This window comes from Tupaia chinensis, unplaced genomic scaffold, assembly GCF_000334495.1.
Source record: "Tupaia chinensis unplaced genomic scaffold, TupChi_1.0 Scaffold144318_1, whole genome shotgun sequence".
NCBI classification, from domain to species: domain Eukaryota; kingdom Metazoa; phylum Chordata; class Mammalia; order Scandentia; family Tupaiidae; genus Tupaia; species Tupaia belangeri.
In genome coordinates, this window is record NW_006204176.1 from 741,017 (window position 1) to 754,347 (window position 13,331).

The 13,331-nt window shown below is 36.1% G+C and overlaps 1 protein-coding gene across 3 annotated transcripts in view; it reads right to left on the reverse strand.

Moving 5' to 3' along the window:
* The window catches only part of TPR (translocated promoter region, nuclear basket protein), a 75,831-nt gene that overhangs the window by 34,439 nt on the left and 28,061 nt on the right, over positions 1–13,331 (reverse strand). For all 3 annotated transcript variants that reach the window (XM_014583456.2, XM_014583457.2, XM_014583458.2), the window contains exons 22-31: positions 11,166–11,332; positions 10,041–10,193; positions 9,492–9,608; positions 7,254–7,457; positions 6,945–7,129; positions 6,072–6,219; positions 3,304–3,441; positions 2,834–2,965; positions 1,829–1,959; positions 172–382 (exon numbers count right to left, since the gene is read on the reverse strand). In XM_014583456.2, coding sequence (XP_014438942.1) covers positions 172–382; positions 1,829–1,959; positions 2,834–2,965; positions 3,304–3,441; positions 6,072–6,219; positions 6,945–7,129; positions 7,254–7,457; positions 9,492–9,608; positions 10,041–10,193; positions 11,166–11,332 — 1,586 coding nt within the window. The remainder of the gene's footprint in view (positions 1–171; positions 383–1,828; positions 1,960–2,833; positions 2,966–3,303; positions 3,442–6,071; positions 6,220–6,944; positions 7,130–7,253; positions 7,458–9,491; positions 9,609–10,040; positions 10,194–11,165; positions 11,333–13,331) is intronic.

Genomic DNA, 13,331 nt, shown 5'->3' on the forward strand with positions numbered 1-13,331 from the left:
CTTTGCAAATTTATAATGTACTTTTAAACATTACAGAACCATAAAATAAAGACTTCACTGAGCTTATGAGTTTAGAACCTAAAAGCCAGGAATAATAAAAAAATGACAATTATGATTTTTGTAACTTTCATACTAATATATATATTTTAAAGGAAAAGTTCTTCACAATACCTTATCTTGTTGTGCTTTAAGTTCTTCATATTGAGTCTTGTACCTACGTCCAATTTTCTTGACTTGAGTAATAGTTTTGACTTTTTCTTGGATATCAATTATTTTGGCATCTAATTCCTTCTGGATGGCTTCCTTGTCAGTTTTTACTTTGTTTAGATCTTCCTTAAGGCTCTGGATTAGGTTCTGGTTATTAGTCAAAGATGCATTCGATCTTTAAACAATGGGGTAAAGGAGAAAGACTAATTTAAGACTTTATTTCAAATTTAAATAGTTCGATTAAGTTTATACTATATTGCTTTAATAGTTTTCCAATCCTAAAAATACCACACACAGTTCAAAAGATAATGACTAAAATAATTACTATACATTTATAACCATTCAGAAAGACCTTATATTAGAAAGTAATCAAGTGATTGTATCTAGATTTTAATTCAGATCTGCTTGACAGCAAAACCTACGTTTTTTTCTATTCATCAGATATTGTCATATCTTTTCTATAAAGGACCAGAGAGTAAATATATTAGGATTTGCAGCCACATACACTCTGTCACATGTTCTTTACTTCTTTACAAATGTAAAAATCATTCTTAGTTTACAAGTCATGAGCCGCTTTGGCTGATAGGCTATAGTTTGCAAATGTCATTCATCTTGCACTGAATTTAAATTACAATAGATGACCTAAATTAAGAATGTGGGTTTAACAACTAACTCTCCAATGTTAAGCAGTTAAGCTTTTTCAGTCTAGCTTCCTCATCTTTATGATTAATATCTCTATTTAACATGCCAACCTTCTGTTATGAATAAAGCATATTACAGAAGTTTGTAAGCTGAAAAACATTCTTGGACTAGGAGCTGTGGTACCAATTAACAAATAACACTAAAACTTAAAAGTGGTAAACAGAAAACACACATTTTAATATATTACTCTTATTCTTAAAGGGTCAATATTCCCTTATAAGTTCATTAAAAAAATTTCTAACTGAAAAATTTCTCTAATAAATTCATGAATATAACCAAAAGAAGAATAAAGGAACATTGTACAAGCTAATTTGACTATTCAGAAAATGAATTAAGTTTTAGACTAACACTACGTGGTTTTTTTTAATGTGCTATAGAGCATTTGTGATCAGTGGAGAGTTGGGGAGAGAGGAGGGAGGAAAAATGAGGAGGCACCTTCCACCCTCCAGCATGGAGTATTGCCACTCTATAATCCTTTCCTGTAGGGATTTTTGAGTACATACATACACACACACACACACACACACACACACACACACACACACGTCTGGTACGTTTCTCAAGCTGCAGGGTCTAGGACTTGAATTGTGCAATCAGCCAGGTAGGATCTGGCTACCTTAACCACCATGCCACCAGGTGTTCCTACCACATAGCTTTAAAATAAAAACAAAACAAAACAAAAAACCAAACCAAAACAACAACAACAAAAAAAAAACCCAGAGAAATAACTCCTGTATGAAACTGTAGTATTAAATCACTGCTTGCTCGGCTCCACAGAGAGAAGAGACACACATGCCAGGGCCCTAGCACCTTCCATTTTTCCTAAAACCAAGAAGCACTTGAGGAGTTACGTTAGAGTTGAAATAAACTTCTTTAATTTAACATATTTTATATGATCTAAGGCTTCTTTTACATATACCTTGCAATTTCAGCTTTAAGTCTCCCAATTTCTTCAGTCAACTGTTGAATACGCTTAGTATGAATTTCCTTTTCAGAAAGGAGTTTCCGATATTCTTCTGTATCTGGATCTTTCTGTTGACTTACTAGATGCTAGAATGGCAAAAACACATTTTAGTTTTTAAGAAACAAATGTGGTATAATAAAATGGCAGAACAACTATATTTATATTATGTGTCCTACATGCAAAGTGACCAAGCACTAAACTATCAGATATTAAGATCAAAGCCTTAGTTTATTTGGCTAAGAAGTCTAGCTAAAAAGAAAAAAATAAAACTAAATATTACTCTTCATTATTTTTTCATTGTTGAACATGAACATTTCAGATTAGCTACAAAGGAAAACTAATGAAAGGATCCAAAGAATTTAAAAGCTATGAAGTACCTAATTTCATTAAAGTGAACTTTACAAGAAAAGAAAATGTATGAGGGGATTTCAAAATGGTTATGAATAAAATAGAATTAAAGTCCAAATTAACTTTGTTGTAAAAAAATTTTGAGATTCATGCATAATTTTTTCACAATGTGTTTTCCATGAACTTTTGAAGGCCCTTTGTACATAATGCATTATAATCTCAGCAACCTGAAAACAATCCTAAACACAACTGATTTGGTCAACCAGGACAGAAGGCAACACAAAGTAACAGAAAATAGATTTTGGTAGATGATCCTTCCTTCTTGATTTTTCAGGTTGCTTGTGTAATAAAAATGGCAACAATTAATAAACGAGTCTAAAACTCAATAATTCTATTCTGATAATAAACCATTCTAGAGCATTTTCCAGGCACCAAGTGCTGGGATGAGTTATACATTTAACATCTGTTACACAAATATGTGTAACGTATTAGACTTTCAGTGACAAACCCAATAATCTTTGCTAGTTCTTTAAATATTTTTATCCTCCTAAATTTTACTCTACTATTTACATGAATATTTCCATATTTTAGAATTAGTTAACTGCCATTTACCTGGTTCCGTGCTTTCCAACGTTTGACATCCTCTTCTAACAATTTCTTCTCTGCCTGCAACATACCACTTTTCTCACTCAGCTCAGCATTTGCTTCTTGTAATGGTAAAATATCTAACTCCAATTTCCTCACCTAAAAATAGTGACATTATTTATTTACTACTATTATTATGTGGAAGACAAAAAAGGGGGAGAAAAAAATAAGTAATTTTCACAGGGTCTTGCCGAATCACAATCATCCTGTTCTCCAGCCTTCCAGTTAGCTAGGATTACAGGCACTTGCCACCATGCCCCGCCTGTTTAAATTGGTCCAAGAACTGAAGCTGGGCCTCCTACATGGCATTAGTCTTTATGCAGTCTCCCTCCTCTAAAGCTCACACTACTTGGCTGGGTTGCCAATATTTTAACCATTTGAAAAAGTCGTTTATAATATGAGGACAAATAATGACTCTTGATTAGTAAGCTACAAACCTTTGCTTGCATCTGCTGTAGATCCTGTTCTAGCCTCTCCTTTTCTTCTCTTAGCATCTTGTTGGTCTCCATAACTACGTTCATTGTTTCAGTTTTTTTCATTAGTTCTTCATGCTGAGCCATTGTTTTTGCAGTTACCTAAAGATTTCAAATATATATACACAAATATTTAATAATAGGTGAAGGACTTTCCTACCAGTCCTAATACTCCCTGCATTTCAACTTTAACACTAAAATCTCGGGGCCAGCAAGTGGTGTGGTAATTAAGGGCGCTGAACTCCCACATGGCTGACCACAGCTCGAGTCCTGAACCTGGTGGCTTGCCTTCTCACTTTCTCTCCCCACTCCCATTCCTCTCTGGTCAAATTTAAATAAATAAGTAAATAAATCAAGTTAAATTAAAAAAAAAAATTCTTTTTTTTTTTTCTCTTTTTTTTTTTTGGAGAGGTTTTTGCTATAGGGCGCGTGCGCTAGCAGACAGACAGAGACAGACAGAGAGACAGAAAGTGAGAAATCCCCCCCCAGAGGGGATGGCCACACCGCAATCCCTTCTCCTCCATTCTCCTCTTGAGATCTTGGGCATGCATGCACGCACACACACCCGGCGTGAGTTTAAGCCACTGGGTCCAGGACTCTAACTGCGGTCGATTACGTGGGAGTCCAGCGACATAGCCATTACGTTAACTGCTGGTCCCCCCAAAAAAAATTCTTTAAAAAACCCCCTAAAATCTGTAAAATATTTTTTCTGTGATGGACACTAATTGCAAAGACTTTAAACAAATGCAAGAAATTATAATGATAAAAGTAAAAATACACTACAAATCCCATCACCAAGTAAGTGTTAAAGATAGGTAAAAACATCCATCAAAAACTCTGTCTTTTTACATTATTTTTGGTTGATGCACTGAAATTATTAATAGTTGTAAAATAACATTTTGATCCTCAGTGTTTTCTCACTTGTTAGAAAGCCATCTTCATCATTGCATCACTTTGGCTTCGAGCAATTTGTTCAACTGCGAATAATTTTTCTTCTTCTCATTGGTATAATTATCCTCCTTTTGCAAAAGTTATTTCCCACCCCCGCACCATTTTAAAGCTATTGCATATGTTATGGTTGCCATGCTACACTGCACAGGCTGGGGCAGACATTCTATAACTTTTGATACAATATGTGGTACTTCTTGATTCTCCTCCTACTGTATCTAAGGGTTGGTTTTTTTCTCTGAACTTGTTTGTGGATTGAACATTTTCCAGTATTTGTGTTTCTATAGTCTAAAGGAATAGCACAGGAAGCAGAAGAAATTAAGACAACACACACTCTTTGTTAGAAACCCTGATTCTGCCCTTTTCACTCCAAGTGTTACTCCACTGTAGAGTCTGTTTATTCCCATGAGGAGATACACTGAATTTGGATTGTTTTCTCAACAATTATGAAACTTTCAACTTCCACTGAAAACAAATCCCATAAATCGAATTATTGACTTCCTGCTAAAATGTCTTTCGAGCAGTCATTTCACCTATGTATTACTTAAAAGAAAGTTAAATGTTTTATGGTCTAATTTCTTTCCTTCTACATGGGGAGTAGAATAATATGAGCATTACCATATCTTGGGAGAATGGGATAACTAAACAGTAATTTTCTGGGTGGTAATGTGGATGAAAGAGCTGAGCTTGTTTTATAACCATCTGTTTGGCTACAGCACTTTGTTTTCCTTTTAGTTGTTACTTTAGGCTATTTTTTGCTACTCTGCTGAGAAATATTCTGTATCAGTTTTGACCTACCATTTTACCAAGAATGACTACCTGGATTTAAATACAATGAGAACTATAATCAATTTACATGGCTGGAATTAAGCACACACTATGCACTAGAACTGTAGAGCTTCATGTTCACAAACTTACTTAATTCTCTCTATTATTATTATTTTTTTTTGAGAGGTTTTCGCTATAGGGCGCGTGCGCTCGCCAGATAGAGAGAGACATAGAGACAGAAAGCGAGAAATCACCCCCCAGGGGGGATGGTCACGCCGCAATCCCTTCTCCTCCATTCTCCTCTCGGGATCTTGGGCACGCACGCATAAGCGGCCGGCGTGAGTTTTAAGCCACCGGGTCCAGGACGTGAACCGCGGTCGACTACGTGGGAGTCCAGAGACATACCCATTACGCTAACTGCTGGTTCCCCAATTATCCCAATTATTAACCAAGTATCACAGGGAAGAAAACTAAGAACAGAGAAGGTAAACAACATACTCAAGGGCATACAGCTAATATTATAAATATAATATCATAAAACCAGCAGTCTGGTTAGAGTCTTCACTCTTAACAACCAATATCAGTAGTCAGTAAGTGTTTTTAATGAGTTCACAACTTTAGGAAGAATACTAATTTCAAATGAATTTTGCATTATTTAATAATAACATTATTTAGAAACGTAAGTGAGCTCTGCTCTTTGAATTTAACTACTACTTTCTTTTTTTGGAGAGGTTTTTGCTATAGGGCGCGTGCGCTCGCCAGACAGACAGAGAGAAACAGAGAGACAGAAAGCGAGAAATCACCCCCCAGGGAGGATGGCCACGCCGCAATCCCTTCTCCTCCATTCTCCTCTCGGGATCTTGGGCACGCACGCACACGTGCCTGGCATGAGTTTAAGCCACCGGATACGGCGAACCGCGGTTGACTACATACATGGGAGTCCAGCGACACAGCCATTACATAACTGCTGGTCCCATCAATTTAGCAACTACTTTCTAAAAGCTTAGTATACATACCTGGACTTTCTCCCTTTCAGCATTTAGACTATCCTGCAGTTCCTGCAGCTCCCTTTCTAAAAGTTCAACCCTTTGTCGATAACGCAGACTCTCAACCTGAGCTACTTCAAATCTAGTCTCAGCAATTTCCTTTTCTCGTCGTATAAATCTGTAACAACACATTAAGTTTGTAGTTAAGTTTAAAAAAAGTCAACATGACATTCCTATTTCAAAACTTGGGTAATTAAAAAATTTTTTTTTGCCATAGGACACGTGTGCTTGCTAGAGAAAGACGGAAAATGAGAAATCACCACCACCCCGGGGGGGGGGGATGGTCATGATGCCTCCCTTTGCCTCCATTTTCCTATCAGGACTTTGGGCATGCACACACATGCCTGGGGCGATTTTCAAATTCCCAGACCCAGGACTTGAACTGTGGTTGGCCACATGGAAACTCAAGAGTTTTAACCACCACTACACCTGCTGTCTCAAACTTGGGTAAATTTTTAAATGACAAAATTAGTTTACTTTAATAATTATTCTGACATAGTGTTTTCAAGAGTAATAGGTTTTTAAAAATTATAGAAAGTATAAAACACTTATTTTTAAAATGATCTGAAAGGAAGGCATTTAATGTTTCAAAAGAAACCCATTCAAATTAAGTTCTTATAATGATTTAACTTTAAATTTAGTCAACATGTCAATGTTAAAACTAACCATGCTTGGGTGGCTCACTACCAGGATCATATGGTTGGCCAATGTGAGAGAGAATGACCCTTATAGCTAAATTGTATATATGATCCTCATAGCTAACTGTGTATAATCACCTTCTCTCGTTCTTTCATTTCGCAGTTATACCACAAAAACAAAGCATTAAAAACGTATTTGATTTACCTGAGAATTTCTAAAATTTGTTCTTGAGATTTTCCTTCTTCATTGAGAGATACATTCAATGGGCCTTGTACACCTTCCTTCATAGAGGCAACTACCTTGTCGCTTAATTTTTCAATCTGATCATGAAGTAATCTGTTCTGTTTCTCCAGATCTTCACAGCGAGACACAGATTTAGAAACTTCATCCTACAAACCAAAAGTCAATGAGTCTATCTCAGCAGCAGATTTTCCAATGAATATTAAATCGAAAAACCCCCTGCACCAAAACTGTTAGTTTTCCAGAACATTCTACTATGATCGAAAGTAATACCTTTAACATTCTCTCTCTTTCCTCCCAAGATGCTTTACACTCCAACAACTGTGATTCTGCCTTTTGGGCTGTTTCTTCCAAATGCTGACGAACTGCTGCCATTTTTGAAACCTGTTCCTTAGCAGCTTGAAGAGCTTCAACATCGGCAGCATGAAGCATCAACTCTCTCTCATACTTGTTCTGAGCTTCCACGGCTATTTTAGCCTGCAAGAAATTATTTCCAAAACATATGTTGCATCTTTTAAAAAAGAATTATTTATTTATTTAATTTCATTTGTTGTTGTTGTTATTATTTTAAAATTTGACCAGAGAGACAGAGAGAGAGAGGGAAAGTGAGAAAGTAAGCCACCAGGTCCGGGACTAAAACCATGGTCGGCCATGTCAGAATCCAGTGCCTTTATCCACCACACTACCTGCAAAAAAAAAACATTGAATGTCATAAAGTAAGAAGTGAAAACAACTAATATGTACCAAAATAAGAGAACAATGAACTTATTTGTATTTACCTAATGAAATATTCTAGAACTGTTAAGAAAAAAAAAAAAGAAACTTAGTAGGCTATGTAGTAATCTAAATACAACTTAGCTATTTAAAAAACACCCATATGGAACACACATGTACACAGGAGAACAAGAGAAATTAAAGTAATTTATTTGGACTGTAAATTACAGATATTTTATTAGATTTGAATTTCCAGTTATTTAGCAATAAGCGACAGCTAATTTATTTTTACCTAGTTTATGTTTGAAATCTTTCTTCCTTGTATTACATTTTAAAAACAATATCGTTATATATATATGTGTGTGTGTGTGTGTGTGTGTGTGTGTGTGTATGTGTGTGTGATACCTTGAGAATACCAAAATCTGCAGATGCTGATTTCCTTATATAAAATGTCACATGGGCGTTAAACATACATATATCCTCTTGTACACTTTAAGAATCTCTATATTTTAATTTATAATACATATAAAAACGTAAATGCCCTGGGACCAGCAGTTGGTGTTATGGTTATGTTGCTAGACTCCCATGTAGTCAACCGTGGTTTGAGGCCAGGACCCAGTGGTTTAAACTCATGCCAGGCGCACGTGCATGCATGTCCAAGATCTCGAGAGGAGAATGGAGAAGGGATTGTGGTGTGGCCATCACCCCTGGGGGGTGATTTCTCGCTTTCTGTCTCTCTCTGTCTTTCTGGCAAGTGCATGTGCCCTATAGCAAAAACCTCTCCAGAAAAAAAAAGAAAGTAAATGCCCTGTAAATGGTTGTTACATATGATATTACTATTTCTAATTCGTATTACCTTTTATTATTATATTGTAATTTTTAAAAATATTTGTTATCTTCAGTTGGCTGAATCTGCAGATGTGGATTCTATAGGCAAAAGGGGGCTGACTGTACTTAAAATAATTTTTTTTTAAAGTTTTATGAACAGTAGTGTACAGAAATGTGTGCAAGTTCAGCAACGCATTAAAAATGTTATCAAAAGCACCTTATTTCGAATGGAGAAGGGATTGTGGTGTGGCCATCACCCCTGGGGGGTGATTTCTCGCTTTCTGTCTCTCTCTGTCTTTCTGGCAAGTGCATGTGCCCTATAGCAAAAACCTCTCCAGAAAAAAAAAGAAAGTAAATGCCCTGTAAATGGTTGTTACATATGATATTACTATTTCTAATTCGTATTACCTTTTATTATTATATTGTAATTTTTAAAAATATTTGTTATCTTCAGTTGGCTGAATCTGCAGATGTGGATTCTATAGGCAAAAGGGGGGTGACTGTACTTAAAATATTTTTTTTTAAAGTTTTATGAACAGTAGTGTACAGAAATGTGTGCAAGTTCAGCAACGCATTAAAAATGTTATCAAAAGCACCTTATTTCATTGAGGGATAGTATCTCTAGCTATTCTGTCTATAATACAGTTATACATGTGACCAGATCTCATGAAGAGACACATTAGTAAAAGAATGCATACGAATGACAGCAAGTACACATTTAGTTTCCCTTCTACTCCTGTGTTTACATGTATTTCCATTTGTTTAGGTTGTTCTGATAATGGATACTGCACTATTTACTTTTAATCTTCCTTTATCTATACTTGCCAATTTACATGAACCAAGTTCTGTAAGAAAAGAACCTTGCATCTTTCTCTAGTCCATCAGTCCCCAAGATGCATAAACATGCTCTAAGCATCATTCTCTGGGATCAATGCCTTCTCAATTATTGACTGTAAGAAAAACACTTACTTGTTCCTGACAGTCACGTCTGGCTTGCTGCTCATTACTTAAAGCTGTGCCTGCTCTCTGAAGAGCTTCTTGTACTTCATTTTGAACACTAGAAAGTGTTTTCTTCAACTCAGATAACTAAATAGGAAGAACACAATTAAAAACCTAAGTTAACAACAAACAGACTTAGAAAACATTAAGGATAGTTGAAAGACCCAATTAGCTTAAAGAGCTACAGTTAAGTTTAAAATAGTTACAACCTCATATATTATACTGTACATGTTATATAATTCTGTATTTACTCACTGCTAATGTTTGCAGAAGTCAAATCTTGGACAGAGACTTTTAAGAAACAAGCACTGATAACTCCATATAGCAGTATACTGTTCTCAAAATGAAATGTATATATATGTATGTGTGTAATATAAACGAAGCAGAATAAAACAAAACTAAAATTGTTGGCCATGTGTCCAATGAATTTCTGTTGTAACAAAATAGTAATGAGCTAGTTTATAACTCAAATCCTTACACAAAGAAAAAAAGATGAATATGGCTAATAACCCAATTTACCTGTTGTTCCATGCTCTCTATGGCTTTTCTTTTGTCATCCTGAAGTTCTTGCTTTTCTTTTTCTACTTCCATCAACTTCTTTTCCAACTGTGTCTGAAACTCAGCTGACTCTTTTAAGCGAACTTCAATATTTTTATGTACTTCTTCTGTCACCTTCACCATATCAAATAGCAGGGTATAAAAATTATCCACATTTAAGATTATACAATCACTTTCTTCAAATTTAAACTATATTTGAGACATATTAAAATGATGATTTCCCTTATTTTAGAACAGAACTCACCAAATACTGACTAAAAGATTTAAAGTCAAACAAAAAGACCAAGTCCATCTCTAAACCCAATTTACCTCTCTGCTTGGCTATTGGCCATTTCTCTCTTCGGAAGTGAAATTTCTGATCTCTCATTTCTCCCTCAATCCTCACACATTCCTTTGCCAAATCTGTTTACTTTTTCTACCAGAAAGTGTTCTCCTCACATATTTAGATTTTCACTGATGCCAATCACATAAGGATCTTGTAAAAAGTATGCCCCAGACTACTACTAAAGCCTCTAAAATGAACTTCATCTCCTCCAATCTATCACATTAATCTTTTTAAATAAAAAAAATTCTGACAATGACATGTTAAAAAGTCAATGGCTCTTAACACGTCTATAAGAATTATACTGAAACTTCAAAAACGTCCACGTTTAGTCCTCAACTACTTTAATAATTACATCCCTACTTCACTTTACACATTCAGTATGCTAGCCTGTCATCTATGCTTTTCTGTCCCGGCTGAGGGTTCCCACTACATGGAAGACCTGCTGTCTTTGACTATCTAGATGATACCTTCATTTAAGGCTCTACCTAAGGGCCATAAAGTCATGCCTACACTAGAGACAAGTAACCTTCCTTACCTCTCATTCTTCTCAACATCTGGTCTACATCTTTCCTACAGCAATTACACCCTTCCTGGCTTTATGACATGAGTGTGTTTTCACTTCATCTGGCTTATTACACTCAAACATTTTAGAGCGGTCAGGTCAATGATGCAGTCCAATTCATAACTACAATCCCTCAAACACAGGCTTCTGATTAAAAAAATTTAGTAGCTGTTCAAACTGAATTCAGAATCACACGTACCTGTTTTTCCTTATTCAGCGACTCTTCTAAACTAGTAACCATTGCCCGATACTGCTCCACATTACTAGTACTTGTTTTGAGTCTCTCCTTCAAGTCATTCACCTGCTCTTCTGTCTGCCTTAACTGACTCAGAAGATCATCTACATCTTCTTTGTCACTAGGCTGACCTAAAAGATAGTAACAGCTCTATTAAAATTAAATTGAATGGTATCAGAGATGACTTATCAAAGAGTTTGTGAAATGAGGATTAAGGCCAATGTAGAATCACCTGAGAGGGCATGCTGGGGCCATGTGGGAGGCAAAGGTTTGATTCCTGGTCCAATCTAAAAGCCAGATGGTCAGATGCTTATAGTCCCAGCTACATAGGACACTGAAGCAGGAAGACTGCAAGTCCATAGCTAGCATGGGCAACACAGCAAGAACCTTTCTGAAAAAGCCAGGAGAGGTGTTGCACACCTGTAATCCCAGCAACTTGGAAAGCTAAGGTGAGAGGCTCATGATAGAACAAAACTCTATCCTAAAGAAGTAATTAAATAAATAAGGCTCAACTATAAAAGTCCTCATCCAAAATGTCTGAAGTGTTTTGAATTTCATGTAGTTTAACAATATTCTGTAACATCTACATATGCTGAATAAGACTAAGTAAGATACCTTGGGAAAAGGATCCTAATCCTAACATGAATTTCATTTATGTTTCATACAAACCTTATACACATAGTCTGAAGGTAATTTTATACATTATTTTTGTATTGCAGCACTTAGACTGTGACCTATTACATAAAGCTAGATTTACTACTTGTGGAGTCAGGTCAGCACTCAAAAAGCATCTTATTTTGAAGCATTTCAGACTTTGTATTTTTGGATTAGGGATGTAAAATTTGTACTTATCTATTTAGAAAGTATATTTAGATCCATATCGAATACCAAAATAAAATTAACACAAATTTTGTCATTATTACTTCTCCAGAAAAATTCAAACATTTGAAATCTACTGTTACACTAATTTAAAAAATGATATTTACCTTCTGCCAAACTAAGTTAACTATCTGAAGAAATGTTTGAATTCTTAATTTACTATTTAAACATTATTTCCTTTAAAATACTAAATCAAATGATTTAGACCACCTTTAGAACACCATCTAAAAATGCATGGGGGGACTAGCAAGCAGGTGGTATGGTGGTTAAGGTGCTAGACACTCCCACATGGCTGACCACGGTTCAAGTCCCAGACCTGGTGGCTTGCTTTCTCACTTTCCTCTCTCTCTCTCTCTCTCTGTGTGTGTGTGTGTGTGTTTGTGTGTGTACGTGCGTGTCTCTGTTTCTCTGGTCAAATTAAATAAATGAATGAATAAATAAAAGTAATTCTTTTAAAAAAAATTTTAAAAATGCATGGAACAGGGAGACATTGTGAGTTCAAAAGAATATTTTCTTATATGATATCAACAAGAAAGAACTATTGGATAATTGCGTTTCTGTACACATGCACATACGCCTTCAAAATGTCTGTGGAAAAATGGAATTAAAGAATGAGCTTGGGGACCAGCAGTTAGCGTAATGGCTATGTCGCTGGACTCCCACGTAGTCGACTGCGGTTTGTGTCCCGGACCCGGTGGCTTAAAACTCACGCCGGGCGCGTGTGCGTGCGTGCCCAAGATCCCGAGAGGAAAACGGAGGAGAAGGGATTGCGGCGTGACCATCCCCCCTGGGGGGTGATTTCTCGCTTTCTGCCTCTCTGTCTCCCTCTGTCTGTCTGGCGAGCGCACGCACCTAATTTTCTCATAACACGCATACATCTTCTGTGAATTGTTTGAAGATGTTTTATATATATATATCAGACCATTATATACATATGCATTTATGTTCTCTCTCTCTCTCACACACACACACACACACACCTAAATTATATAACATGTACCTAAAATGAATCCTGTCATTATAGACTTAGTAAATAATTTCATCTCAAAATGAAGAGTATTAATAATTCAGATATTGGGACCAGCAGATGGTATAATGGTTGCCTCTCTGGACTCCCATGTAGTCAGTCGACCATAGTTCAAGTCCTAGACTTGGTAGCTTAAACCTCACATGCATGCACAAAATCCTCAGAGGAGAATGGAGGAGAAGGGATTGTGGGCTCTCCCCCCAAAGGGTGATTTCTTGCCATCT